Source organism: Pogoniulus pusillus, chromosome 16 (assembly GCF_015220805.1).
Source record: "Pogoniulus pusillus isolate bPogPus1 chromosome 16, bPogPus1.pri, whole genome shotgun sequence".
NCBI classification, from domain to species: Eukaryota; Metazoa; Chordata; class Aves; order Piciformes; family Lybiidae; genus Pogoniulus; species Pogoniulus pusillus.
Window position 1 is genome coordinate 12,879,116 of NC_087279.1, and position 26,821 is coordinate 12,905,936.

Below are 26,821 nucleotides of genomic sequence, written 5' to 3' on the forward strand. Positions count from 1 at the left end.
ACAAGGGCAGGAATCTAAGAGAAGCCAAAGCAGAGCAAACTGTAAAAACCTGAAGCACAAGAAGTACTCACCAGCAATTCTGAAGTATTGGTCAAACAGGCCAACATTTACTGACTGCAGGTCATTCAGTTTTAGCACAAAGCAGCAAGAGAGGTGGAAAGAGCTGTTGTCACAATCCCCATTTTCCTTGGTCCAGAATTCTGTTGGAAAAACATACATGACAAAACACTTGAATGAAACCAATGGGGAAAAAATGGGGATAGTGGTTAATACCTTCTCTAGCAAACACAACCAAACCTCCCTGCTAGCAGTTTCCTGTCACACTGCAGATTTGTATCAGCAGATACACTAGCAAGCCACTTGTGCACTGAATGCACACCATGGGCTTCATCAGCATTTCGGTTACGAATGGTCCTTCAGCTGCCCAGGTAATGCCAGAGACTATGAAAAGACATCTGAGAAAAGTGTGGGTACAAGGGCACACAGAAGAGTCTGAGAAGGAGCTATGACTCAAGACTGGTTTTGAACATAATGTCTTCATTCAAGCACTCTGCACATGGCAAACTGCCACTCGCTTCCTCAACTGTATGCTCCAAGTAGCAGCATTGACTAAAAGTAGTATTTACACTGAAGACAACCATGAAGACAGGCAGTAAGTTGGTAACCTTATTAAAGGTCCAAAATACCTCACTTACCTGACTGCTGCTCATCAGCATGAATGAAAGAATCATCCAATAGAAAGTAAATAGCTTTTGTTGAGAGAAGCACACAAGCCATCACTTCAACGTTGGGAGTCTTGTAAAACAGGATCGAAGACCACATGAGATGTCTCAGCTCTTCATTTTCTACCTAAGGTGAAAACTGCATTTCATGAATCACTGGCACACTTCTGTGTTTCAGACAGCTTCATCATCTTAGAGGTAACTTTAGAATACTAGTAGAAAAAATCCAAAACCTGAAGCACACGAACATGCTACAGACAGAGCAGCTTGCCTCAGAGCTGCCAAAGGCAGCAGCTTTAAGGTGAACAAAAACAGCAGTCCACTGAAAATGTCTGGCATTTCCCTAAGAAAACTGTTTCTGTTGTGCTCTAATAATTCTTTGTTTTCTGACCAAATCTAGAAAAAAAGAAAAACATCCAGTGCACAGGAAAGACTTTCTAGAACAGACATTACAGACAATTTCATACAACACATGAGCAGTGCCTCCCAAGCATCAACGAGTCTGCAGAGCTTTCTGATGCTTCTTCAGAGAAGACAGGAGCACAGCTTGTCACTACAACTGCTGTTCCAATTAGGCATCTTCCCAGTTTCTAGCCTGAGTAGCTTACAATGAATCCTCTAACAAGTCAACTGCTTTACCAGCTTGTCTTGGTGTAAAGAGAAGCACAACTTAGACTTACTTAAGATTTGGAAGTGAAGTAAGGGAATAAAGAAAACCAAACACAACTTCATTTCTCAATGACCTTTTCAATTTACATTTGTACTCAGACCACGATGATTTCCCAATCAAAAGCCAGATCATGAATTTAAGATTAAGATTTGTACTTTGAAATTCCATGTCCCTTTTACAAACTATCAATCTGTTTTTCAGAAATTCAGTTGATCTGCTCCTGTTTCTGGAGTACCTACAGCCATGTGCGTGCTGTATTCACACACCTACATATTAATATCATGGAAGAGTCAGGACACTTATTTAATTAGATATTATCACAAAGTAATTCCACTCCAGTTATCTTCTTTCCTTTTGCCACTTCAAAGAAAAAGGAGGAGGGTTGAGTTATCACATCTTCAAGACATACCCTAAGGTATTCTCCTGTATCTGGAGGCACAATATGCCTGGCAGGATCCCAAGCGCTATGCCAGGGAACACAAAATGGTTTCTCAGAGCCCAACTCTTAAGTTTCAACAGGGAAATCATTTTAAAAGTACCATCTAGTACTGAAAGGCCATCAGGCATCTTTTTATCCACCTGGGCTAGGCACACTACCTCAGCAATGTTGCCATGGAAAAACTCAACTAGGGCATTTCCTTTCAGCCCAGCCACATACTGCAGAGACACAGACACATGAAGGTGAAGAGGAATCTGGTTATCCTCTGTTATCTTCTGCACAAGAATTTCAGATGGATATAAAGATGACAGCGTCAGATGAGGCTTGCAAAAGCTAAAAGAGACACAAAAAACACAGAATCAAAATTCAAGGAAATACACAGCTCCGCATCTACAAGAGTATTTTGTTCTTCATTCAGAAATTAGAAATGGGCAACCTATAGTCTTTAAGTTTACTTTCAGTGATCCATCTTGAGCAGAGCTGTCAATCTGCCAAGATCTCAGCCTCCAAGCACATGAAATAGGAAGTCTCCCTCCATAAGAAAATACAGTGTATGCTGCAGCCATAAAACAAAACTGACAAGGTAGACAGGTACAGTCCAGGATAACCACTCACAGTGCAGACTAGCAGGATGAAGAAGCACTTCAATACTACAGGTCAAAAGCAATGACAACGACAACTGCAAACACACTAGCTAGGCCACATTAACTCCAGCACTCTGCAGCAGACCTTTCAGAGGGATTGTTACCTTGATGACTGACCATGTCTGCTTGTCTCCACAATGTGATTTCTTACAGCATCTGATTTGCTTGAAGCTTTGATAATAATAATAGTCTTAACATCCTGCAGGAGTGTCCTTAAGAGGCTGTAGATTCTTAGGAAGTGGAATTTCTCATGAGGTAGAACAAACACTGCTGTAATACATCTGTATCCAACAAGTAACTCCAGCACATGCCCATCCAGAAAGGAATCTTTCTGCTGGGGGCAGCTGTGAGTTGGATGCAACACGAGTGATGCCAACGGAATTCTGCTCAGCTTAAACACACTTTCCAACTCTTCTGTGCCTATCCATTTGCCTGGCACTAAACTGAAATCCACTTTTAGTAGATAAAAATGCTGGGCTGTTAGAAATATCCAACAGGGATGGACCACACAGGCATTCTGATCAGAAGATCTATACATTGAAGAATAAAGTGCAGAACACAAAACATTTTTTGACCCATCTTTGCTATTGCCAGCTGACTCTGTTTGATGCAAGGTCTTCTGAATGTTGCTTTTATTCCCACAAACAAGGTATGTTGGGAAATACCCTTTTATTTCAATATCTTCAGCTGAAATGCAATGCCATTCCATAAGCTTACAGAGAAACTCCTGGAGGTTTGCTTTTCCACAGTACAGTGTGGAGCTTGGTAACACTGATGTGTAGTGTTGAGAGCAACGTGTGTGTAAACAGGAATAAAAGTCTTGAAGATTCTGTGAGTCTGAAATAATAAACAAACAGCTGTCACTGGTTTTCAGCTTCAGTGTTAAACAGATTTCTGGCAGGAGAAAGCCAAATTCTGTCAGATCAGTGTATGGAAAACACAGCACTAATTTCAAGGCAGAAGGGAGATGCTGGCAATTTCCTCTCAGTTCCTGATGAGGAATCTCGAACACGGCAAGCATATCATTGGTCAAGACTAAACAGGAAGCAAACTGCCTGAGTCCTTTATGAATGTGGATAGAAAAACTCCAGAGCATTTTGGCTATGTCAACACTCTCCATTGCTATGTCGTCAGATGACCAAGTATCAGAAGTAGTGCTAAACTCAAAAGTCTGATCTCCTTCATGAAGTCCCATCTCAAAATATCCATCTTCTTTGTCCGTGGTTCCGGAATCACCTGGAGGGCTTCCTTTGCTCTCTGTAAAGGAGGAGGTTGATCTCTGCACAGCCTGCACAATCGAGGCAGAAAGGTGCTGGATAAAATCTTGGTTTGTGGCAGTGTATGACATACAATTGGAAGGCAAGATGATGGTGTTCCAGAGGTCAGGCACCGCACAGTGTTCTTCCTCTGAGCGATCCGAACTTTGAAAGAGATAAAGCCATGGTAAGGACATGCTCAAGTTCAAAACCAGTCAGAGCTACCTATGAATTACAGTGCTGCTTCTCAGAATTTGAAGGTTTGCTCTTGTTGGTAGGATTAAGTCAGAGCAGTCTCTGTACTGCACACAGCCATACATTTTAAAGGCTGACAGCATGGAACTCTATGGAAAGTAAAAATTGAAAGGTTGAAGTCATCCTTTATTTCCTATCCCCAGTGCAAATATCCTTACTAGTTAAAGCACTTTACACTACAGATAATGCTGGCTCTGAAGCTAGCAACTGCACTCTACAGTTCAAAGGCTAAAAAAACTTTACACCATTAAATTGGTTTTAGTTCAAAGCCCAAACCAGGCAATACCCAACGAAAGACTTTAGCCTTAAAGGCAAGGTTTAAAAGTGCAGCATCCACTTCATTAGCAAAAGCTAATGAAGATTTAAATCACAGCTTAGCTGTCTAGCTTACCATCTGTGATGACAATTTCCATGCTCTTTGAATGAATCCAATAGAGAGGCAGGAGGCTAAGGAGAAGAAAACATCAGCTACTTACAAGCTGTCAGACTTCAGCACACATGAAAATCAAGTTAGTGCTGGCTCCTATTTTTAAAGTTAGTCAACTCATTGCAAAGTCCTTACTGTTGTACTCATGGGCAGCTGTTTAGGTTGGTCATTCTGTTAAGTCAGCAAAAGAATGAACTCTGCTGCTGACTTGGGAACAGATACAACCTGTTGTGTCCAGCACATATTTTTTACTGAACAAAGGTAAATAGGTGAAGGAACTCAACAAAGACCAACTCCGCTGGTAGCAATGGGAAAGAGTCCTCTACATCTTGCTGTCTCATCCCTTGAAGCCATACATGTGAAGAGTGTTTCCAACACAACCAATGAAATCACGATACAGAAGTTACCAAACAGCAGGAGTTTGTAAGAGACAAATTAAAGGCCATTACCTACTGACAGGGAGAAAGGTTTTCTACTCTACTGCCAAGAAACTGCCTTCCAAAAACTCACATTGTAGTAGATAAGACAGAAGTCTTATGTTCAGTATCTAAATGGATATTAAATGATGTAACACTAACACTGGGTAAACATCTCCAAGTCATGATACAATGACAAAAATTTTCTGCAAGTCTTAAACCTGGATTATGCATTTAATTAAGAAGATGGAGCAACCCCTTGGCTCAAATTTGGGACTACCACCTTTTCCATTACAATAGCTCAGAGTATTGAAAATAATTTTGCTATGGATAATTATGACAAAAGTTGAATATCAGAAATAAACTCACAAAAAGTACCATAAAATAAACAGCATTAAGACAATTACTTGATTTTTACATCTGGAGTCTGGTGTTTCAAAGCATCTCTGGGGAACTGTATGGTCTGTAGGAGTCGAACCACTGGATTGCAAAAGACTGCTGGCTAGGACTGTTTCTTCACAAATTATTTCTAGAACAAATATAAACAGCTCTTAAAATCACTGAAGTAAAATAAAAATGAACATTTAATACCAAGGAAGTGGAATTAAAATTATATAATCAAGCTCTGAATATAGATCATTAAAGCTAAGGGATATGTTCACATACTGGCCAGGCCAAAAAAGGCAGGCAGATTTTTAGTCTAATTACAGAAATCTCTGTAACTGTACTGAAAGTTGCACTGTAGACTGCTAAAGCTTATTTTTTGAGCTTCAGCAATTTAAATCTCAACATCTAGAGTAAGAATTCTCCATGTGACTTAATCCTCATTGATAACTTTCACTACATTGCCAGGCAAGCAAAAACTCAGCAAAGTATTCTTCATAAACTCAGCAGTATGCTCTCAAATTTCTGTAGACTTGAAGTAAACAAAGAGAATACATCTGTGTAAAGCCTTCAGCCAGACTCAGAAGGTCTGGACTCCCAAACAACAATTATCTCACCTTATTCAGACTATTTTTGAAGGGTTCAATGCTGGCTCATCAGTAAAAACTTCTGAGTGAATATAAGCATTTGATGTTTTACCTGTTTGATATTCACAGCCTCACACAGATGCAAGAGAGTAAATCAGTTGTCAGTATTACCACAGAGACAGCCAGCTCAAGCAAAGAAATGTGCAAATAAACCACAGAAATTACACTGTGTGCTTCTGGCTTCAGCATAAAAAACCTTCTGCGTGCATCACTCTGGACTGATGGTAAAGTTTAGCAGACTACATCGAACCACCTCATAGAGGAAACACAAGAGGTGTTTATTACTTGAACAAAATACTGTGTTAGCAAGAAGGAAACTGGATTTGACAGGAAAACTAGAAGATGACAGCATTATTTTTGGGGTTGTTTCCTGCATAAATATTTAATCTTTTTCCATAAGCCATTTGCCAGTGACATTTACAGTGAATAATATGTAAGGGAAACAGATGGCGTCTAGAAAAACTGCAGAGAGAACAATTCATAGAAATAGCATAGCAGGAAATTAAATTCCATTATTGATGACTGAAGGTGAAACTCATTACCTAGCATATTTCCATCTTTAAAATACACAATTTCTCCAGCTAGATACGTGGCAAGCAACTTCCATTAATCAAGCTGAGAAATAGCCTGCCCTAGTCCTCGTTTTCACATTCATCAAAGCCTCCCCCAAGATTTTAGTAGAGGAACCTTAACAATAGGACTGCAGTAAATAAACCTTGGACCTTGTACCAGTTTTTTATAAAGCTCCAAAGTACTTCAGAAAGAAAGATTACCTAGATTTTTTTTTATCCCAAGATTCATTTACTCCTGAATATTTACTGTAGTAGAAAAAGACTTGGCAAATAACTCTTAAACAGACAGGGTGCCTGGTAGCATGCATTTTTACAGCTAGTACTGGATAAAGTGCAGGCTGTTGTACAGACAAAATGTCTTGATCCTGCAACTTAAAACACTCAATACTTTACAAAGCAAGCACTGACTTCATTCTGGAAATGGTCCCATTTTATCTGTGGATGAAAAGTGATCTAGAAAGGCTACAAAGGCAAATCAAGTACATAAACAGCAAGTGAATCCATATCTAAGTTGCCTGACTTTTTAATCAGTTGCTGTCAGAGCAATTTCTTTGTCACAGACTGAACTAAGAAACCTCTACTAATGTTGCAGATATCACAGCAATGGACTTTTTCCAGAGCTTTTCAGGCATGTTTCTCTCCCCCATCTACCAATCTACCAAGTTATTGGGAAGAGGTAACTGGTCCATCCTGAATTACTTAAGACTACAATCCCCACTCTTTAAACTGTTACAAAGTCTTCTCCACCTACTGATACCCTGCTGCACTTTTAAACTTTCAACCAGGCAAAAGCCATCACTAAGTATCTTTGTCAGTTCTGTCACAAATGACTATTGGCACAGAGCAGACTTAGAGGCTCCTGCAGCAGGTGAAAGAAGCCACTCTTCTACGTTCCAGACACTTGAAAAGTACCAAAAAAAAAAAAGGATTCTCAGGTAAGATTAGGAGGTGCTGTAGAGCAAAGCCAACGTGCTGAGATCACAGGCTCAGGCAGAACACTCATCCCACGACTGTCTTCTACTTTGTCTTTTTTCTGGTTTGACAGAAATGCAGCTCTTGCAAAAAAAACATCAATGGAACCTATGTTGCTTGAACTCATGTTTTCCAGACCAATGATGAGATAGAGAAGCAACTTTAAGACATGTCTATACACACCACGGTTTTCCATTAAGGCTGATGTCTATACCAAGAGAAGATATATATGTAGTCCTCTGCAGGATGCTGCAGTAAGAAGTCCTGTACCCAAGCTTCCACTACAGTTAGTTAACACCATGGGGAACAACAGGTTTACTTTGCTGATCCACATAGTGAAACTTGCACTTTCTAAACCAATACCACCGAGCTTTTCTGCTTTGTCTTGCTAAGCCCTACATCCACACACGTAATATTCATGTATATCAATGCAGCTCAGAAAAGCAGAACCAAAAGGCTCAGCCCAGCAGCACGATACATACATGATTACCTTGGCTGGAGCTGACAGGACCAGGCAGAGAGGGAGAAGAAGGACGAACAGTAAGAGAAGAACAGTTTGATTTGGAGCTGGCAGCAGTGAGCCTGGAGTCCTCACTGATCTAATAAAGAAAGTATGAAGTGATTAAAGAAAAAACAACGAAATACAGCAGACATTAGATCCTCAACTACAGTAAGTCTACAAAGCTTTCTCAATCTCAGTAAAAGGAAAGTTAGTGCCAGCTTTGTTTGTGGAGGGTGTGTGGTGTCACATCAGCTGAAGTTTCTATATTCACACTAAGTAGAATTCCACTAAGACTCAATTCAGAGAAGCCATTCTGATCACTGGTTAATACTGTACTGACAAAACCAGCAGCAAGTTTCACAAACCACAAGAGAGTAACAACTATTTCTACACTGTAGGGATAAAATAGGTTCTGATAAGTTTATCACCAAAAGAGGACTAACCAACAACACCCACAGGCAGATATGAGAGGAGGAAAGGAGGTTTAAAGATCTCTGCTTATTTTTCCACTGCTAAGCACCCACAAGAAGGATGTTTGAGAAAGTGATTTCAGTACTCTGCAACACAAGCAGTAAAAAAAAAAAGAAAATCACACCTCTGTTGTATTTGTATGAGATGCAAGAGACGGATAGTAAGGGCACCTGCACATCTGAGGTGTACACCATTATCTGCACATTCATGGTGTACACTTAAGTAATTTTATCTTTTCCTCCCACTTTCTCCCTCCCAAGCCAGGACAAAAAGTTAGATAATCACTGAAATTACATTGAAAGCCAAATAGGAAAGAGGCAACATTAAAAGTTTGTACCACATCAGAGCAACAAAGAAAGCACAAACACTTTAATGCTAAGGAAATTTTGCTGAATTCTGCTTAATTCTATTTTGTAGAAGTATTTTTGTCAGCTGCTTTTGCATGCAGCACATTCTACTCCTCTCCCAGCACCAAACTCACCTTTTTATCAGAGCTGCTCAGTTTGTATTTCACCTCCTTTGCTTTCTGAATAGCTTTTAACACTTCCACAGTGTCTAGTTCCTTTTCTGTGGTAACAATATTATCCAAACAGACCTACAAAAAAAGTGTTAACACTTCTAAAAATATTGAAAAGGCAGCTCTGCAACTCAATTTTTAATAATGCAATGATAAAAAGACATATGATCTTAATGCTCACTATGTGCATCTTTGTAACCATTGCACAAATACAATTATCAGAGTTTGCTCTAACACAGGAATTTAACTCAGAGACACTTGGAAATCTAACACCCTCCTTAGCACAACTGTGTTTCAGCTGTCACCCAGTGAAGACATGCTGTGACACACAGTGAAGAAACTTTCATTAGATCCAGAAGCACAATCAAATTACATTAATGTGGTTTCATCCCCTTAAGATCTTCTCTGGTGCACATGGAAAACTCCTCACATTTTTAGAACACCTATGCTGCTTTTCTTACTGAGATTAAAAAGTCTGGGTTTGTTTTTGGTTTTTTATTATTCAAATGTCAGCTACCATGTAAGAAGTGCACCATGACTTACCTCTGAGGCCCTGTCCCCAAACTGAGCAAGCACTTTGGTGCGGTAGTCAGGGATGATGCTCAGCGGGTTGCTGGACAAGACCACCTTTTCCAAGCATGGCAGGTTTCCTATGTTTTTCACTTCTTCAATCTGAAAGGTTTTGAAGAAAAGGGTAAACATAGACTAGTCACAAGAAAACAAGCATCCAGACTGACCATTTTTTGTTTAAATTACATACACACATCAAACAGGAAAAAAACCACACTACAGCCACTTTCAATTATTCACAGTTTCATCCACGTGAAGAAATTGCTTGTGGCCTGAAGTACAAATTCAGTGTGACACCAGATATCAGCAGTTTAAGTTACCTGATCTATTTTGTTGTTGCTCAGATCCAAGTTGACTAACGAGTACAGTTTGTTGAGACCAGACAGCCTTTCCAGCTGATTTCCTGCTAAATTCAGAGTTTTGATGTTTCCCAGTTTTGTGTGAACACCTTCTAGTGATGTAAGCTTGTTGTAGGACAAGTCCAGGTGAACAAGGTTGTAGAGATGCTACAAAAAACACAGAAAATCCATCTCATACACCAACTCACTACAATTAAACAACAGAAACTGTAGCTTGCCCACTCTTTTGTACATGCTGGATGCTGCCAAGTGTGAAAAACATTACATGAAATCCTTTATTACACAGATTTCAACTTCATAGACATGAAACTTCCTCAACTGCATTTTGATCAACCCACAGATGCAGAGGATAGCAAATTAATGTAGTTAAGAACTAAATAGTATATCAAAATTGCAAAGGAACAGACCGTTAAGTGTACTTGGTGTTATGAACGATAGCCTGTTTGGGTTTACACCAGTCTTCATGAAGAAAAGGAGCAACAAAATTTTGAAGCAATAAAATCTGTGTTCCAAGGGTTCAGGCAACTCAAAGGGAAAAAAAAAAATCACTTTCAAAAACATCACTTACCTGTAAGTTTTCTACTAGAGACACCCCATTGTGACTCAAATCCAGGAATTCAATCTTTGGAATTAGTTTCTAGAAAAGCAAGGAGAAAAAAAAAATGCATGTGTTAAATGCCCCAGAGCTTCTCCATCAAACTGTACTTCATTCACCATCAGCTGATCAACAAGCAAAGGAGAGCCACAGTCTCTTTTCTCAGCTGTTGGTAGTAAGAAACAACCTACTGCAGTAAGAGTTGAGTCCTGCTCACAAGAAAACCAAGTGACACTGAGGAACATGGTTAAGTTTTAGTTTGAAATCTGGTTTCTCACTGCAGACAAATAAGTAGCTCTCAGGGAGGTGCATCAACTACAGAACAAACTCACTGGCAGGCATTTCAATCCCACCACCCAAGCCTATCTGTGTCACACAGAAACCTGGCGAAAGATGATACCAAAACCCAAAGCAAGTTCTGTGATTTGCTTCCATGTTTTGAAGATACCAGCCAAACATTAGCAGCTCACAAACATCTCTCAAATACACATTATCCCAGAATGCCTTTTGGTTTTGCAGAATTCAAACCTTGAATCTGGTGCTGAATTTTGACATCAGTGTATTTGCATCAGCTTTATTTCAAGTGTAATGTCACCAATGGCTTGCCTAGTAGCTAAGGCTTGGACTCCGACCTGAAGAACCCTAAGTCCACCTCACAATAAATCCTGAACAACAAAACTGCTCTCAGGTCCATGATCTCTAGCCCAGCTACAGACTATTTCTACTGCACATGGGTAATTTAAGAAAAAAATTATGTCCATATTTGACCTGTTCTTATGATGAAAGGTATTTTTTCCCCTTAATTCATCGTCAAAGCTTAATTCTAAGGCACTGGCAAAACATTCCACATTCTTCATAGTGTTTTGATGTCAAGAAAGCTGTCAGCAAGTCACACATTTTTAAATACCCAGGAATCTTCAACTTTGACAAAGCTCCAAAGCTGAGCCTGAGAGATGCTTTGTTTTTCCAACACTCTCCCCCCATTTGTTAAGTGGCCTAAAGCCAATGAGAACAGCAAAAGCATGTTTCCAAGTCAGTATTCATAGAAGTGTGGCTTACAGAGCACAGAATGACAAACTTTTCTCCTTGAGCCTAAAGAAAGTATGGAAGTAGTAAAGGAAAATGTCCCCTAAGCATTGACTTGGGTAATTAAAGTGCAATTGAGAATCTTTCAGAAAAAAGATAAAGCAGGTGCAAAATGCCTGTTGTGTAACATGCCACAGAAGATCGGTCAGCACAAATGAAAATGCAATTTCTTACCACTGAATCATCAATTTGAGAGATGCTATTGTGACTCATATCCAAAGTTGTTAAAGTTCTCCAAGTTGGGATAACTGCTGTCACTGGACAACTCGAAGTTGCACCCTCTGGCTCCCACTGATCAAATTCAGAGGCCTCAGGCACCAGGATTTCCTGTTTAAGACAAAGACACTAAAATACTACACTTACATCTTCAGTAAAAGCTAACAGTTTAAAAGAGAATCCAAAGAACCTTATGTAAGTACGGAAGATTTAAGCTTTACAATCACCTAGATTAAAGCTGTAAGTCTTAAAATGTGAGCCAACTTGGTCAAAATTGTTTTAGATTTCCAGGGAGTTCCAACAGTAGCAACTGATGCAAAGTGTGGAACATGGAAGAACAAAAGAGGGACTGTGAAAATTCTGCTACTGAATATCGTGTGCCAAATCAAAGCCCATAAGACACACGCATGTAGTTGGGGATGAACAACAGAAACATTCCAATAAAAGCATCAAAAGTATGTCCCCATGAAGGACTGCATGTGAACGCTTCCACTTAAAGCTGAGATTCTGAAAGGTTAGTAAACCCTTTCAGTTGCATGGTTTTAAAAGCAAAAAGTGCAAAAGACAGTACAGAAAGAGTACACAGACTCCAGAATGTGCATGTTACTTTCACATCTGCTCTGAACACCCATCAGAAGCAGGAACTCACCTTCATCGATGTTGCCGAAAAGCGAACACTCATTGTGGCCAGAGCATGCTTTGATGAAGTCAGTCCCTTGATAAGCTTTCCCCCACAGTGACTGATCTGTTTAAATAAAAACAAAACACAATGTTATAAAGAAAGGCTACAAAAAACTTGAGAAACCAAAGATCACTGAAAGCTTCGATGGTAAATCTTCTACCAATGTGGAAAGTAGCTATTGCACTCCCTTAAAATCCCCTGAGGTTATTGAGTCAGAAACACAAACACCTGGTAAAACTGCAGGAAGAAATTAGAGATACATTCACAGAAACGTGAAATTCAAACATTTGAACAAAGTTTCTTGCCATTGACTTTCCACTACCCCCGTAAGTTCTCCGAGATGAAACTACCCAGGCTGTTTAATACGGCATAGAATTGTACTGTTGCAGGACCAAAAGAGAGGCATCTCAAGAGAGGCATGTTTATTTAAATATCCTACATTCTTTATTCTAAGCAAGGAAGAGGAAATGACTAGGAAGTAAGGATATTAATCTGAGCTTTTAACAAGTTAATGAACTAATTACACAGACTGAAGTATTTTATTCTGCAGCTGAGTTTGAAATATTGCCACCAAAGGTGTGCTACAGCCTGTGTCCAGCTGCCAGGTTCTTCTCTACAGGTGGTCACATGCATGTGCAACCATGACTGTCCTAGTTGCTACTGTATCAGGGAAACCACACAGACACCCACAGAACTCCTGACATGTTGAGAAAAGCATTTCTGCATTACCATTTAATTTTTGGACGGTGTTGAATGCTAGATGCGAATCTCAGTTTGGTGACAATCAACCCAAAACTTCTCATTAAATACTCAACTACAAAATTCTGCAAGACCAAAACCTCCTTCCTTCCCCATCCTTAAGCAAAGCTACAGCTGAAGCTGTGCTCACAGCAAAGGAGACAAGTGATACTGTTCTGTAGTAGCCTCTCGGCAAAGGCATTTTTGCAGAGCCTCTAAAACACTGAGCTGTATCTCAGTCATACCTCAATTTGCTGAAGTGATTTGAAAATCGAGAGGTCAAAAGGCAAGAGATGCTCCTGAATGTTACTGGTTCCAAAAGGTCCTCCTGTTCCCGTCACCTAGCAATCAACATTTAAGAGAGTTACTGCACACAATGCCACTTGTCCTTGTATCGGTTTATCTTACACAAAGTACAACATAAGTACAACAGACTGGAAAGACAGACAAAACTCCAACCAATTTTTCAAGTATGGAATGGTCAATGAAACTTACAGATTAACTCTTCAGAAAAAAAAAAAGACTTAGGTGCTCCAGATAAGTGCATTGAGCTTGAATCACTGAGCTTGAACTGCCACCTTGTGCTTGTATTTTGTAGCACATGGGACGCGCAAAAAACTCTTGGCAAGTCTGGCAAAGGAGTCATCCTCAGCTGACCAAGCCAGAGCTGCATTCACTGAAAACTTCATGAAACACCAGGATCCTCTAAGACAGAATTGTCTTCAGTTCCCCTAAAGGGATCAAGCACATGGCACTGACAAGATGGATTTGAAGAAAACATTAGACATTGGTACACATCTAATAAAACTGCATCCAGTATTTGCATGTGTCCACTGGATCCCGGCCTTAGAGCATATAAACAACACAAAAGGTAAGCCAGCAGCTTTATTTATATTTGCTGTGAATAGAATTTTGGGAGACATCTCTTGAACTTTTTGTCTGGTCTTAGATACATCCCACAGGCTCTGAAGCATGTAAGCTCAGAGCACTCACAAGCACTCAGTATCAGAAATTACAAAGCTGGATCTTTATCTAGATGATGTACTCCTCAGCCAGAGAATCCTGTTCAGAAAACTCCACACAGAGGATGGGAAAGGTCAGTGACGAGTTACAGGACCAATCTAGCTGTGATTTAGCCTTCACAACTTCCAAGTCCTCCAGTGAAGCTTCCTCCAACCCATTCCCTTTGTTTCTCCTTGAACGCACCATACAGTTAAAAGGAAGCTCTTCACAATAAAAGGGCTAAAGAAGTTTTTAAGCTCTAATGAGCACTTCTAAACAAAACCTAAATGACACAACTCAAAGTCTTTCCGCTTCAATTATTTGTTAGGAGAAAACCCAACCTGTCTGCAGACAAACGACCTGTTCAGAGGCTATTTTTACATTTATTCAGAAATGGTAATTTGTATGGAAATTAAATGCCATTTTATCTAAGAAACCGAGATTTTTTTAATCTCTTTGTTGGTTTCTAGTGTTTGGGTTTTTAAATTTATTCAACCAAAACCCCCCAAAACTTTCAGATAGTCAAAGATAAAGACAGGAAGACGATTTTCATATGCAGGTATGTATGCACACGTATAGATACCCACTAGCCCACCACTAGTATCTGCAAAGACTGCAGAGGGTTGAAGAGAACAGGTATCTATATCCCCATTCCTCCCAGCATCCACTGAGATCCTGTGACTGCATCTCCACAGAGAGCACAGCTGAAGATACCACACTGGAGAATCAACCTCTTTGCTAGAGAGCTGCCTGTGCATTGAAGGTGGGCAGAATACACACTTGTTTAACATCGACTTCTAAATGCTTGCAGGTGTTTCCTATCAGTGAAGATTTTGTGCATTCAAGATCAACTTCAGAGGTATGCTAAGAATTACATCAGCCTAGCAGATACAACATCTCTTACGTTTATGCAAGTATAACTCACCTTCAAATACTTAAGTCTACAAGTGAAATCCAGAATGTGACCTAGATCTGTCTTGGCATCTCCATTAGCACATGTAGGCTTCCCCTGTAGCAACTGCTGAGTGACAGCATATAGCTGCAAGGGTCTGATAGTGAAGACTTCTCCAGCCATTAACAGCTGCTCCCCTAAAAAGCAGAGTATGATGATATCAAACACTGCAATGGTTACACAAGAGGAAATGGTACAGAAAAGATCTAATGGTACAGGTTAAGTGTTTGTCATTTATACTCTAAGCTTGACTGAGGTACCAGAACAATGCCCTTGACACTAAACTCTGAAATAAGACTGTGTTTCAACACCAGAATAGTTTGGGTATTTAAATGGGCACTGATAAAATGCTGAAGCTCCTAAAATGACTAATGGCAACTTTCCCTCAATCTTAACAGGACTGGAGTCAAAGTTCATTCACATAATTTAAGCAACTGAAGTTTTTTCCAGTATATCCTCTATAGCAGTTAGGATTTATTCTATTTATCAAAAAATGCCATCTACAAAATGGACCTGAAATTTTCTGCTATACTGTCTCAAAATCAGAATTGTATCAAGTATGCTTGTCCTGGAGAATGAGGGAACTTTCATCACATTAATATCAATGCAAACTCCCAGAACAGGAAATTTGCTACCTCATATTACTATTTCTAGAATCAAATGAGATCATTAAAGTAGGAAACAGCATCTGAAATCCTCTCTGAAAGCACCAGGAGAGTTAATGTGGACTACAGCAGTCAGAACACACACATGTGGAATTAATCTCTCAGTTTAGGACATTAGTTTTACTTCATGGAGAGCATCAGCTTTCATAAGTAGAGTTCTCAGAAATGCTCCAAGGAGTAAAATTCTCTTTGACTTCAGTGGGAGGAAATCCAAGACTCCAGCTGCACATTACTGGAAGGCCACACCAACATAGAGTAGTCAGATAGTAATGATTCTGATATCTCTAAAACTACAGGCACTATGCAGACAGGAAAGATTTCTTCAGGAGATTCCTTAAAACCTTCCAAAATTTGCCTCATGGATCCTGTGAGATGGCTTCACCTGAAGTTAACTGTGCCAGAACAATCTGAAATGGCACACTGAAATCTGCCCAGCCAAGTGGAATTATACAGCAGAATCTAGCATGTCCTTACAAGAACTGGCATGGATTAATCATTTCTCATGGCTCCTGCTGTTAACAGGCCAGTTAGAACTATTGCAGTTACAGTAAGTGCACATCATTTTCACCTGCCAGCCTCAGAAAACACAATTATTTAACTGACCAGAAGGCCTGGCTATTCCTGAATTTTGGAAGAACAGTATTAACACAAAAACATTTCCTTACAGGTTACACTCAAACATGCCATGAGAGAAAGCTTAACAAAAGCTTCTGATCATCAGTACCAGACCCTAGCCTTTGAGGACACAGAGTCCTTTCCAAAACCTAAATTCTCTGTTTTGTTTCCAACCATGGCTGCGCTACTGCTGCAGTTCCTCCCAAAATTCAGCTTGAGTCAAAGCACAAACAGCTGAAAATAAAGAAGAAGAAAAAAAAAAATCTCATAGTTGGATATGGAAGATTCAGATCCATCAGTGTCTGGAGATGGACTATCACAGCATACGAATATTTACCTTTGTCAGCTCAATTCTTGCAAGATCCTTACCTTTGTGGAAAAGCTCTTCAGCCAAAGCAGCAGTGATGCCGTTGATCTCCTGCAAGGAATAAACCATTGTAACTGAGTGCAATTTACACACTTATGGTTCCAATTTTCCAGTGTGTTCCTTTTGCTGTGGCACACAGCTGCTTTATAAACAGAAATCAGCTATGACCATGTCATGGATTTCTTTGTAACTTGAAAACACTTCCTAAAAAGTACCTGAAATTACTTAACCAGGCACTATGGATCACCACAAAATGAGTATTTGATGAGTTTACTTTGCTGACAAATCCCTAGTGATTCATAACAAGGGAATAAATCCACAGGACAGCTGCAGCACATAGCTCATCTCATCTGATGAGGTAAGCATTCTAGAAAAAACCCACATTCATCGTGCTTCTGAAACCCCACTCACTGAGGATGAACAAAGCCTCCACATCACAGCTTTGAGAACAACAAGCTGAAAGATGCATTCCAAACAAAATGTAACAATTGTAACTCTCATTTCCATAAGCCAGTTACATTCATCTGGCATGCAGAGACTTGATTGAAGACTATACTCTGTATCCCTTTCTTCATCTGGGACACTGAATAATTTTTTTTTTACATTTACAGTTGAAACAAGATTATGACTTGGACTGTTCAGTGACTAGCAGGGGAAAAAAAGCAACTCTATTGCTCCGTCTACAAGAGACCTCTGTCTTAGCTCTAACCACTCATATGCATCAAACCAACAGAAGTCCATTGTTTGCAGGGATCTCTGAGCAGCGGTTTGTGGTCACTCCTTTCTTGCAGAAGCTCTCTGTAGGTTAACAAACCAAGTCATCAAAGATGACAAGGTATAAAACAGTGCAACAAAAAACCCATTGCTGCATCACTGCAGACATCCTCTTCAACTACCTGGCTCTTTTTTGAGACATGGAAAGGCTCTGAAGCGGTTTTAACATATTTATGGTGGGTGTTTTTACTCCATTTAGTTCTAATCAAATTAAATAATCCCTACTGCAAGTACTACAAAGAACAGACAAAACACACTGCAGCCTGCCTGTATAAATCCTGTATCAGGATTATAATGGCTGGAGCATGCACAGAGGCTGTCTGCTAACAAAGTTATTTGATAAGATCAAAGTTCTGCAGGAAAGTTATTTTCTAGTAAAATTGCTATGGTAAATATTTAGCCTTTCTGATGAATAAGTAGCTTTTTTCTGTAAATATTTGTAAGTGCTCTCAAGTTCCAGGCAAAAACAACTGAACTTATGTCTCAAGAGAGACTTCTTTAAAGCAAAGAAATGCAGATTAAGCAACAATTTTGCTCTTAATACCCAAGTGCAGTTTACAAACAGTGAAGTGTTCATATCCAAATAGTGGGGTTTTTTTGTAAAGTAAGAGAGGATGAACATTGCAGCAAGAGGTACAAAACCTGAAAAAGTCTGGAGAATAAGGGAAGGACTAGGAAGAATTTCTGCCTGCATAAAACTCTCTGAAGTTGCAGTACTGAAACACTAACAAAACAGGTGTTTAAGAGACAGAGTAGCCAGAGAACACAAACACAAAAAAATCATTGAATTGCCTGATGACTGCAAAGTTTGCTCCATCTGATCAGAGCTATCCATAAACCATACACCTTTTTAATACATTTAAAACCTCTAACCCAGCTCAGAAAGCTTGCTCATGACAAACTAGTGCTGCTTGCTCAAATCTGTAGGGCCATAGCACACCGTGAAGAAAGCCTTCTACTGTTTAGCTAAGTCAAACTCTACAGCCTCACCAGGATAATTATGTCCGTGAAATGTAACTAAAACAGAATTTTCTTTGTTGCTCAAGCTTAATTAACACATCTAATGGACCACTTGTGACTGATTTCTGAAGCCTTTACATGAAACCATGAAGGGACATCTCAGCACATCACAAAGTAATTACTGCTCCTTCTTTCCATTAAGCTCTGCGGTGCATTTCAGTCTTTATGAAGTCCATTCTCCCCCTTACAACATGATGCCATACTGCAAAAAAGCCTAATTATACATGAGAGATGAACAAACAAATTGCAGTCTGGACATGAAACCAAGCCACTGCTTCTTACTTCAAGCACTCTTTACCGTAACATTCTGTCTGCTGGCTGCAGTTATTCCTCCAGAGGCCACTCCATCACCATGCTTCTCATGGAGAAGTACCATTTTTCTTCATCTGGGCTACTGGAAACTGTTTCAGGGTAAACCACAGCTCCAGCCATTAACCACTAAGTAAGGGGGGGTGTGGATGTAGATCAATTATGCCATGTTCCTCAGGGGAGCCAGCACTATTGACTTCAGCCTAACAACCAATTCAGCTTCAGATTTATTCACAGCTTCCAACTATCCTGCAAACACTTATTCTCTCCTCTTAAGAGTCCCCACATACACTACTTGCCAGCACTGTTGGAAGAACAGATGTCAAAAATCTTTAAAATATGCTTTGTTTGTTACATTGTGTAAAATGCTGAAAAAAGAGCAGTACCATCTATTTGGTGAGGATTCAATAAGATTCTCCAAGTCAGAGAAGCATGGAAGGACACTTGGACCTCTATTTCATATGCTAGAAACATAACTTACATATAAATGGAAGTGTAGAAAGTGTGACAAAATTTTTGGAGCAGTGACAGGGAATTTGATGAGCAGAGTTTGCAGGTAGATCTCCAATTCCTTTTGTCTTTTCTCCACCAGGCTTTTGGAATTTTTTCCAATAATCTTCTTAGGAGGTAACAGATTTTTATCTATTTTCTTTTCTGATACAAGCTGAAAGACAAAGATCAGAGTTACTATGAGACTCACCATCTGAGCTTGCACCAAAGATGCAATGGAACACATTAAGAGCAAACTGCCTGATGTCAGTAAGACGCAAAGATAACATGACCTCAATACATTTAGCTGATGACCATTAAGTATGTCCAGGAAGAGCATTTTATCATAAAATTATGAGAAACTGAGCAATAGTGTTTTCTGAGAGGCACACTCACAGTACCCCAGGAGAGAATGTAACTAAGACAAACCCCAGAACAACTGATGTATTTCTAAGAAAGCAGACCAGTCTTGAATATTGTGGAGTTTTACTCATTTTCCTTGCTGTTTTTTAACCAGCACTGGCAAGTAACCACCCCAATACTACTACCTTAGGACAGTTTTATTACTCCTTCCAGAAGTCTTTGTTCCAATCCAACTTTTGGCTACCAGATCAGCTGATGATGAACATCTCTTGCAAAAACCTTTAATGACTGTACTTAACTCTGCACTCTCATGTACAAGCTTCTGTCCAAGGCCAAAATTTTCCAGATGAAGAAGGGAGTGTAAGAGGGGCAAGTAATACTGGTCACAGAATCAACCAGGTTGGAAGAGACCTCCAAGATAATCCAGTCCAACCTATCCCCCAGCCCTATCCAGTCAACTAGACCATGGCACTAAGTGCCTCATCGAGTCTTTTCTTGAAGGCCTCCAGGGACGGTGCCTCCACCACCTCCCTGGGCAGCCCATTCCAATGGCAAATCACTCCCTCTGTGAAGAACTTCCTCCTAACATCCAGCCTATACTTTCCCCGGCACAACTTGAGGCTGTGTCCCCTTGTTCATAGGAAAAGAATGTAGTCTGCAGCTCAGATGGTAACTGGCAGGTTTCATTCCTTTTTACTGAGTAAAGAATTTATGTCCCCATGCAACAACTACATAGATTGCATAATGTTTTGGAAGAGATCAAGGCTACAGCTTTAATATCTTTACCTTTTCATGCAGGTCATGGAAATCACTGTAGCGATGTTTGACTGTCCACTGATGATTGCCAACGCTGACCTGAATAATGTACACCTGCAAGGAAGAAATTAAAGTAAGAGAACTGCAAAGCATTTGCCTTTATTAGAGAGGCTGACTATGCTGGTTAACATAGCTTTTGGATATGTCAGAAAGAAGCCATCCCAAAGAAACTTTAGAAGTATAAAAGAAAACACAAAATAGAAGCAAGGCTCAGCAAAACCAGTTTTACAGCTACCTGGAAATAAGAAGTTAAATAAACTTTTTTATCCAACCCAGCTATATTCCCTGGGAGAATTAAAAAAAAAAAAATCATAACCAAATCTTGAAAGCATTTAATACAGTTGAGAACTTGCTTACTGCCACAGATCACAGAAACCTGACTCATAGCTGCCACGAGAATGATGCACATCTTGTTGCTAAATGCACTTGAGGAAACAAAAAGTATCAACAGTTTCTGTTTGTTACATAAAAGACCAGTTTCACTTACCACTAGTACAGAGCAGCGTGACACCAAACATTAAACAGAATACCACTTGCTGAACAAACCCCAAGTCTACCAGAGAATTGAATCAAGATGTCTGGACTGGTGCACACAGCAAGTGACACGTCAGTGTTTGGATGGGGTCTGAGGACATAGATGAATGCCTACACAAAAATCACAGTCTCAATTAAGGCCTGCGTCTGCCTTCCTGTCATGTTGTGTTGGGAAACAGCAGATGATGATTATTCCCTGTGTTGGTAACAAACTAGAACAGGAATAACCTGAGTGTTCAAAAGCACCTCATAACTCCTAAGCAAGGAGAGACGCAAAGAAACAAGATAAAGTTAGAACTGAAGTGGTACTACATTTAGAAGCCATAAGAAGGCAACTAGTTCTTTTTAGAAGCTGACTGTGCTAAGCTAAGGCAGATCAAGCAGTACAGCTAAATGCAATGTAGACCAAGGGTACAATGCATAAACCCTCTGGGTAGACACTGAAAACACAGCAAAATTCACAGCTCAGCTGGGGAGCCCAGGAAGGAATGCCCCTCCTCTCTGTATAAACACATAACAAAGGGTTTATAAATCCTTTTGCTAAAATAACAAGCATTGACCACATCTAGAAACAAATCACTGAGCCAGAATCATAGCCTGATCAGGAAAATACCCACTGAAGTTAGTATTTATGTGCACTGCACCATTCCTCAAGACTTCAGAAAGCCAAAGCACTGCCCAGGTAGAATGCAGTCAGAGCAGAGTCACACTGCAAACAGCATCAGTGTGCAGAATGACAGCAACCGATTTCACATCAATCCACAAGCTGCCATTATCTTTACTAGGAAGTACAAATGCAACAGGCTTATGTGCTTTAAAGACTTGTTTCAGTACAGAAATAAATCACTTCAAAGCAAAAAAGAATATCTAAGTTTCTAACAAACCCCACCCAGATATCCAAGTACGCTGTCAATTACATGAGTGCATTAAAACGACAAGGCTGACAGTTTTAAGTGAACATTCTTCAATGACCGTCTACCTGTCAAGCCAACTGCTAGAAGGCATAGACTCAAAGATGACAAAATTCTCTCCCACCATGCTATCTCTGGAAGATAAGTATACCATCTGAAACATCCACCCATACTTATGCCATAAACTCTATTTCTACTGAGGAAAAAAGATGCAGAAGCATTTGCATTTGCAGGTCTTACGGCTCCCTGTACCTCTACCAAACTCTTCTGTGTAATACATTCCGCACATCTTTCTCTAGAGCAGCTGTTTCTGCTTTACAGAGTGGTGAGCACATCAGCAGTGCTGCACAGTCTCATGATTTTCTAACCTGTCACTTCAGACTCTCTGCAATTAAGTACACATCACCAAGCAGCGTGCATCTGTATCCTTAAATAAAGGTGAAACATCGACTGCCATTTTTCTGTAAGACGTGTAACTTTTGAAGCAGCTGTAACTGAACAGCAGTGACTCCAGACTGTCTTTTGTTTACTTCCTGTACACATTACAGAACCACACCCAGCTTATTTTACAAAGAAAACTTGCATTTTTAGAGTACTCCTCCTCCAAATTCATAATTGAGCACTGTCAACAAAAAGACAAGCACCTCACTTTACAGATGACAGGCAGAGCTGCCCACAGAAGCCTGGGACACAGGTGTGACTGCAGTCAGTAGGTCCCAAATTCCAGAGCAGTGATGCAACAACATCTCCTCCCTGTCTCCTCAAGTAGATGGTTTACACTCGTTCAAGGGAGCCACACTATTTTCCTTAAATATCAAAGGTAGTATTTATATTAAAAACAGCTGCAAAAAGACAGGAAAAGCAGGAAGGCAATTTCAGACCAAACAAATGCACAGCAGGAAACAAACGAAGCAGCCTTGAGGCTTTGTAACAAACAGCCAGTCTCTCATCAGCATCTAGCTGGACTACTAGTACATATGCAGGAGAAACACTTGGTGCAACTGGCCCTAGTTTTCTAACTCAACAGAGGAAAAATCAACATCTGCATTATTTTCTCATGTTGGATTCATCCATACCTTGCCTCCCACTCTAAGAATCACACCTTTCAAAAGTACCTTCAAAATTACACAAAACTGTGAGCCTCTTTGATATATTTTACAGGATTTAATCTCAACTGTCAAATGGATGCCATTAAAATAAGTCTCCTGCTGTTGAGGTTACAGGCTCCGAAATGCAGAGTACAGTGGGAAGTACACGTGCCAGCAGAAAAACAGCTCTTTCAAAAACAAGTGTGTAAATAGGACAGCTGCCTCCATGACTCCATGTTAATGGACAAAGGTCCAAATTGCTACTGCTGCATTTCCTCTCTCACTTTTACCAGATCTGACTTTTACATCATTCAACTTCTTCACTTCTGCCCTGGTACAGGTCTTTATCCTATCCTGAAATGCTACTAATCTAACTCAGAACACTAAAGAAATGCTAATTTTTGTACAAGATTTCACCCTGTGAACAAATTTGTAACGTTTGTCTTTATTTAAACATCTGCTCCTACGTTTCTCACAGCTTGGAGCTAACTTGTACAAACTGGCTGCAAGCTTGCAGTTTTAGGTTTACTCACAAGCTTAATAGGAGTCCCACAAAAGAAACAGCAAGATAATCTAAGTATGACCAGATAGTGGTAAATCTTACCTTTCAGACACCCTCCCAAGAAAAATGGCATTGAAATCACACAGTACTTCCAGAACTGTACTCATTAACACCTGGCCTTGAAAAAAAAAACCAACCACCTTCTTTGGGCTTAGCTGCAGCAGCTTAAAATGTTATCTACAACCATAAGCTATCTGTTGAACACTGCCTGCAGTGAAGCTACCTGTCCGGAACTGCAGCTCAATCTAGCACATTAATGGCACTACCAAGGTTGGCTGTGCCACAATACACATTTGCAGGCTGAAGCAGCAAAGTAGCTAACACTTCACCTCCTGTGGAATCGTTGAGCAGACAATATTTTGACATTTTCTCAATTCAATTTTGACTTGACTTTCCCACTATTGTTGTAATAGGATGGGGAGGAGGGATTGGGATTTAGGCTTGAGGAGGGTAGATTCACACCAGACATTAGAATGAAATCCTTTACTGTAAAGGTTGCCCAAGGAGGTCATGGATGCCCTCTCCCTGGAGACATTCAAGGCCAGGTTGGATGAGACCTCAAACGACCTGGTCTAGTGGAGTATGTCCCTACCTATGGCAGAGGGGCTGGAACCACATGACCTTTAAAATCCCTTCCAACGCAAACCATTCTGTGATTCACTGGCATGGCCAAATACTACTGAGAATTGTCAACACCAAGATGAACACTGCTGAGTGTGGGTTTACATCCGACATGGATGTTTTCAGTCACCACACCACATCACACTGTGCCTTTCCGCAGATTGAGGACCGTGAAAACAAACTTGCCTGAGGGATGAACCACCTCCTCACAGAGAGAGAACAGAACCACTTCAACAGCAGCAGGACCGCTGCTGTAAATGCACATCATGCAGCTAACACAACAGAAGGTGCTGATGCAGTTTTCAATCATTTATTTCAAGCTTCTAACCAGCTCCTTCACTGAACGCTCATGACAACGTTGTCTGCAAATATGGCTACTCATCACCTCCCTGACAGTCATTCCCACACCATGGCGTTTCAAGGGCTGTTAACTGGAAAGGAGTTAGGCTCTTCACATACACCATGGCTTTGTGAATACTCTATCCTATTACAAGCTCAGAAACCACTCCTGTTGCCTCCGAAGTTTACTGGAGGCAGTAACCTAAAGTATTACTTGTAACTATCACACGATTTTACAAATACTTTCTTTCTAGGCAATTGCTCCTCTTTTTCTTCTAGGTTCCCATAGCAGGAAGAAATATGACATCATTACATGCAGTCTTGCCCCCCAAAAATACATAACTGAAATTGCACAACAACGAGGTAGAAGCAGAAAACGATTTTAGTTATATAACTAAAGGGTGGTGTGCTTCAGATGTTTTCTGCCTGCAATTATGCTGAGGTTTGTTTCATGATGAGCTGCTTCCTGAAAAACAGGCCAACTGACTCTTGGTAGAAGGCAGCCAATTAAAAGAGAAGCTATACACCGAAAATGTAACTCACTCCCCAGATAACATCACTGGTGACAATCTTTCATTCTTCTTTAGGGTAAGAGAAGAACTGCCAGACTCGATCCGATTTCCTCTGCAAACACGATTAGCTTTCAATAAGGATTTCTGCAGTATTTTCACTCAAAATAGATGTTTTCTACTACCTTCGGTCCGGCTGTAAAAGCTAGGTTTATGCAATAGTTTTTCAAAACCGCATGCACAAACACACGCACGAATGTATACATACGGCCAAGAAAAACGACATTTGCAAGCTCAGCCCCTACCGAAACAGCAGCTCTTGCGAAGGGCTAAAGCTACAAGAAGCTCAGGCTGAGATCCGCAGCCTCGCTCCTATGCTCCTCCGGGGCTCATTTCCCCGAAGACCATCCCTTCACCGAGGCAGAACCCGCTCGGAAACTTCTGCCAAAAGATTCTAGCTCCGACTTTAACACGAGTACGAAACCTGGCCTGAAACTGCTGCCCAGCTCCGTGGGAGCCGGGATGGAGACGATGGCCCCAAGCTGGAGGCAGCGCAGCGCCAAACACGGCCGCGGCCCACTCCCCCCTGTACCCCGCAGGCTGCCTGAAGCGGGTCCGCTCCTCCACACCTCCCCGCGTAGCCCCCGCGCTGCCCAGCGCATTCCCGCACAGCCACCCCACTCGCCTCTGCCGGACCCCCAGCACCGGTTCCGCCGCCGCCACCCCCCGCCACCATGAGCAGCAGCCTTCCTCCAGCCCCGCACCGTGTAGGTGTCCACAAGCTCGGAACCCAAGACGCGGGCCTCCCGCGGGGGCTCTTCGCCGTCCTCGCCCCCTGCCGCCACTTCCATGTTGCCGCCAGAAGCTCCAGAGCACAGCTGCCGCCCGCGCTCACGCCGTTCCAGCTCCGCTCCAGCTGCCGCCGCCGCCGCCGCCCGCAACGCAGCTCGGCGCACGACGCACCCCCGCAGCCGCCATCTTGCCTTACCCTCCCCTCAGGGCGCGGCTCGCGCCGCCCGCCGCTGCTTTATTGGCAGCCGCCCGCGAGGGCCGGCGCGCGGCGGGGGCGGGGCCTGGCGCCAGGGAGGCGGGGCCTGGGCCGATGGCGGCGCGCGTGCGTGTTAGCGCTCGCATGGCAGAGCCGCGTAAGCGAGCGGAAGGCCGCGCAGCGCATCTGTGCGTAGTTCAGCTGGGGGCGAGCTCCTGGAGTATATTCTTCAACAGGAACAATGCAGCTGGGAAAGGCGGACTCCTTCACCTCAAAAACGCTCAGAGCATTGCTGATGTAGCAGTAAACTAAAGAGGTTTGATTTCGGTAGGTCAGGGGACGGGGGAAGCTGGAGTGTTCTGCTGCTGTTCAGAGCCATGACAGTGCCGGACAGCTCTGCAAACACTCCTGACCCCAAATAAAACCGTAACTTAGTTGTGCTGATTCTTTTTGTTTCCTTATATTTAACCTGCCCTTGTTCTGCGGTGGGTTGCGGCTGCCTGAAAAGTTAAACTTGACTTGAGAATAAAAATGCAGTAAACCTGCACTGAAAATGCAGTAAACCTTGGTACTTTGTACTGACTGCCAGGTGCAGTGACACACTGGAGTGCTGACACACCTTACCTAACCCCAGTGACAGTTCTTGTGCTGCTGAGCAGCCATGTGCCAGATGAAGGGCACTTGTGCTGGCAGCCTTACTCAGACTATACACAGCCATGCTCCAGCCTGCTGCGCGTCTCACACAAGAGGAACAAGC

General features: G+C 41.3%; 1 protein-coding gene across 4 annotated transcripts in view; it reads right to left on the minus strand.

Moving 5' to 3' along the window:
- The window catches only part of NISCH (nischarin), a 29,847-nt gene extending 3,792 nt beyond the window's left edge, over window positions 1–26,055 (minus strand). Inside the window, exons 1-19 of one of the 4 annotated variants that reach the window (XM_064156574.1) lie at window positions 25,841–26,046; window positions 20,483–20,566; window positions 19,326–19,508; window positions 16,744–16,792; window positions 15,068–15,231; window positions 13,386–13,481; window positions 12,370–12,465; window positions 11,679–11,831; window positions 10,392–10,460; window positions 9,785–9,970; window positions 9,438–9,566; window positions 8,859–8,972; window positions 7,895–8,003; window positions 5,237–5,358; window positions 4,378–4,433; window positions 2,580–3,896; window positions 1,990–2,164; window positions 696–849; window positions 72–200 (exon numbers count right to left, since the gene is read on the minus strand). In XM_064156574.1, coding sequence (XP_064012644.1) covers window positions 72–200; window positions 696–849; window positions 1,990–2,164; window positions 2,580–3,896; window positions 4,378–4,433; window positions 5,237–5,358; window positions 7,895–8,003; window positions 8,859–8,972; window positions 9,438–9,566; window positions 9,785–9,970; window positions 10,392–10,460; window positions 11,679–11,831; window positions 12,370–12,465; window positions 13,386–13,481; window positions 15,068–15,231; window positions 16,744–16,792; window positions 19,326–19,508; window positions 20,483–20,566; window positions 25,841–25,927 — 3,472 coding nt within the window. In that variant the 5' untranslated portion in view covers window positions 25,928–26,046. Of the gene's footprint in view, window positions 1–71; window positions 201–695; window positions 862–1,989; window positions 2,165–2,579; window positions 3,897–4,377; window positions 4,434–5,236; window positions 5,359–7,886; window positions 8,004–8,858; window positions 8,973–9,437; window positions 9,567–9,784; window positions 9,971–10,391; window positions 10,461–11,678; window positions 11,832–12,369; window positions 12,466–13,385; window positions 13,482–15,067; window positions 15,232–16,743; window positions 16,793–19,325; window positions 19,509–20,482; window positions 20,567–25,840 lie in introns of those variants that run through there. The other 3 variants (XM_064156575.1, XM_064156576.1, XM_064156577.1) reach the window with 3 other exon arrangements.
- Between the last annotated feature and the right edge of the window lie 766 nt (window positions 26,056–26,821).